This window comes from Capsicum annuum, unplaced genomic scaffold (genome assembly GCF_002878395.1).
Source record: "Capsicum annuum cultivar UCD-10X-F1 unplaced genomic scaffold, UCD10Xv1.1 ctg65504, whole genome shotgun sequence".
Taxonomy (NCBI): Eukaryota; Viridiplantae; Streptophyta; class Magnoliopsida; order Solanales; family Solanaceae; genus Capsicum; species Capsicum annuum.
The window spans coordinates 678-4376 of record NW_025874759.1 but is presented as its reverse complement, the minus strand read 5'-3'; the positions used below and the strand labels follow the sequence as shown (position 1 = coordinate 4376).

The 3699-nt window shown below is 30.0% G+C and overlaps 1 protein-coding gene across 1 annotated transcript; it reads right to left on the bottom strand.

The window, feature by feature from the left end:
• Positions 1-6: 6 nt before the first annotated feature.
• LOC124893810 (indole-3-acetic acid-induced protein ARG7-like) lies at positions 7-806 on the bottom strand. Its single transcript, XM_047404658.1, has one exon. It carries the CDS (start codon positions 732-734, stop codon positions 309-311), a length of 426 nt encoding a protein of 141 aa, XP_047260614.1. The 5' UTR covers positions 735-806; the 3' UTR covers positions 7-308.
• Between the last annotated feature and the right edge of the window lie 2893 nt (positions 807-3699).

The following is a 3699-nucleotide window of genomic DNA, read 5'->3' as shown; positions in this document are numbered from 1 at the left end:
TTGTAGTAGCAGCCGACCCCAACTTGTTCAGCACAGAACTGTTGTAGGAGCAGACGACCCCAACTTATTCAGCACAAAACTGTTGTAGGATTAGCGGACCTCAACTTGTTCAGGACAGAACTGTTGTAGTAGCTGCCGGCCCCAGCTTGTTCAGGACAGAACTGTTGTAGTATTAGCCGGCCCCAGCTTGTTCAGGACAGAACTGTTGTAGTAGTCGTCGTACTTACATTATAAAAGAGGCACAAAAGCAACAATCTATGTCCCAACTAATCTAATACTAGACATGAACTTGGCAAATATCAACCTAATCATAGAAATTCCTCTACCAAATCACCAAAATCAAACTTCCCGTTGCAACACTCCACAGCATTGACCACTTCTTGAAATGCAACCACACTACATGGCACAACAAGTCCATTTGTTTGCTCAAATCCAAACTCATTGTATGTCTTCTCCAACAAAATCTTGAACAATGGATGTGAAAGATAGCTCGTTGGCACCGCGAATCGCTCTCTTTCTTCCCCTACATACATTGCAAATGTCCCCATCTTTTTTGATGATTTTTCACTTGTTGGACTAGCCACTTGATGATCTTGATCTTGATCTTGATCATCATAATCATGATCCTTAACAAGCAAATATTCAAGATGTTGTGATTCATTAGCACTAGTTGTTCTAATAACCTTAGCCTTCTTCACTAATTTCTTCATTGAACCAAACTTCTTACCTAGCATTTTTTGTGTACAAGAAAATGAAGAAGAAAGAGAAAACTATAGAGAAACAAGTTTACTTTCTTGAATATTTTTTGCAATGAAAAAGAGTGGGTGGCAATTGGTTTTTGTAGTGGAGAATTTCTCAAAGAGGGCCAACTTTTGACTTTTAAAAATTGAAAATGTGCCTCATATGATTGTAGTGGTTTAATTTATTTGTCTTTAGATGTTGTCTCTATGCACTTTTGACTTATCAATAATAGCAAGAAGTGCATATCAAACTTATATCCTATGTATATATAAATCAAGAAGAACTTATATCACACAGAGATTCGAGATTTAAATTTTATGTGATCGCATTCAAAATTCTAACACATTTCAATATTACTGAAAGAATTGAAATATCTAACGAATGTTTTCACAGAAATTTCATAGGAAATTTTCATTTTATAGTGATGCGTTTTGTTATTGGGTTCAAAATCTTCATCAATATTTGTTAGTAATTTTTTTTAACACGTAGACAAGGTTTAAGCTAAAGTTATTGAATCAAATGAACTCGGGATTCTTTACTAGATTCACCTTACATAGGATTTATTAAAGAGGAAAAAAAATTTACACTCTCTTTTAATTAATTTAAAAATTTAATTAAAGCGTGATTACACATTATGTACTCATGATTAAGTGACAAAAATTGTAAGTGTAAATACATTTTTTCTACCCTTAAATTGTTAAACCGCTCTTTTAAAAAGAGAAAATATAATGAGAGCTCAGAGAATCGTCGAATCTAATTATTTGACGTTCATTTTACTAGAATTGAGAACAATAAAAGAAAAAAGCCAATGGTTTGAAAGTGCAGTCGACGTGTGGTCAACAAAAGTTTTTGTCCTGAGATATTCAAATGTGAAACATAAAGATCTGAGATAATATTTTTTTTCTCAAACTATTTTGATAGAGGAAACCGTTCACACACTAAACACTAACCCAATATTACATCTTGATTAATTAGGTAAACGGATGGTAGAGATCTAGAGCTTGTTATATCAAATAATATTTACAAACATTAAAAAAGAAAAAAAAAACATTTTCTTTAAATAGAATTAGCAATAACTCATGGTATATTTTAATTTTTAGCCATTAATCTATTACTTGAAAATGGAATATTGGATTAGTTACAACCATTAGATTCCTTTATAACAAACAAAAAATAATTTTAACCATTGCATAATTTAATAATCAAGAATCAAGCTTTAACTTAATTAACTCCAATTAACCAACTAAAAAAACTGACTTATCACCAACACTTTTAAGTAATATGGACGGCTGAAAATGGTGGGTACCCATGAAGCCAAAAATAACTAAAAAAAAATATACTATAAAGTATATACCCTTTTCGGATTTACGAGCTATTGCACAGTGAGCAAATTATGACAAAAAATTCTGCTTATCAAAAGGGCAGAGAATGTGCCAGAGATTATGGGTTTTCACGAGGGTTTCAGAAAAAAAAAGTATATACGCCTTCCGTCCAATTTTATGTAGCACGTTTTCTTTTTCAATTCGTTCTAAAAAAAAATGTCATCTTATCATAATTAAAAATAATTTAACTTTTAAAATTCTTTTCGTATCCTTACCAGTTACCACACAAATATTTGAATATCTAAAGATGATTTTAGACCATAAATTTTTAAATTTTTTTTTTTTAATCGTGATAATTAATAGTGCCACATAAATTGAGATGAAACTGAGGAGGGAGGAATATGAAGTATATATTATAATAATTAACACTTGGAATATTTATCACTTTATGTGATTAAAAATTAGTCAAAACTACCAAAATTTTACTTTATTAAAAAAATAAAAAAGAATGGAGAGTGGAGAAACACAACTTTTGAAAGAGAGAAAAAACAAAGAGAATTTTGGAGAAATAAGTAAACTAAGGAGGGCACTACTTGCCAAATGTCAAAATAAATGGTTGGAATATTTGCATCCACAAAAAGACATAACTTTTTTTAAACGTTATCGCCTGACGTTCGATATTCGTATGTATTTTGTGTAAGAATAACGTGAAAAAAAAATCTTTATTACATGTATTTTTTTTATATATGAAAGCTAGAATTCGTAATTTCAAATTTCATACATGTATTTTCATCCACAAAAGGACAACTTTTTTAAAAGTTATCATCATTTATCTTGAGTAAGAATAATTTAAAAGGAATGTTCTTTATAACATGTATTTTTTTAAACGCACACCGCTAATTCGAACCCAAAGTAATACAAGAAACTTTTGTTATTCAGCGACAGAATTTTTTCCGTCTTTAATTACAATTATTTTTATAATATTACAAAGTTTGCGTGTTTGACTTTTGGAGATTTTATGATTATAAAAAGAATGTAGATGACTTGAGGAGACTTTTTAGGTAGAGACTTTGATGTGTTACTAATCTTTTTGACTAAAATAGTATAACTTGGACAAATTGGAAGTACTAAAATGTGTATATTCAAAGGAGAAAAAGGGAAAATTACAAAATTTTATTAGAAGCTTCCAATAAAGTTTATCTCCGTAAATGTGTTGACTTAAGAATAAAGGGATCACAATAAATTTAATCATATGGTATAATGAAGTTTATTGGCTTGATTAATTTGGATTGTTTCGAGCGAAAGGCCTGCTAAGAAAGCTGATAAAACACTTGATTTCAAGTTTAGAATGAAGAAATCAAAATCATCCCATCATCCTTCGATTGTTTTTTGTGTTATTTTAAGAAAGAAGAAACAAAATATCTAAAAATTATATTAGTCGAGACAAATAGAGTGTCATATTAAGTTCTTTTTCTTCGTTCGTTATTTGTTATTCATTTGAGTGTCTGACCTTATCCAAATCTGCACTCGAAAAATCTCACCCCGAAAGTAAAATTCTTCTTACCTAAAACGACTTTGTTCTTAGAATTATAATTCAAATTCGAGATTTCTGATTAAAGACTTTCTAACAGTTTTG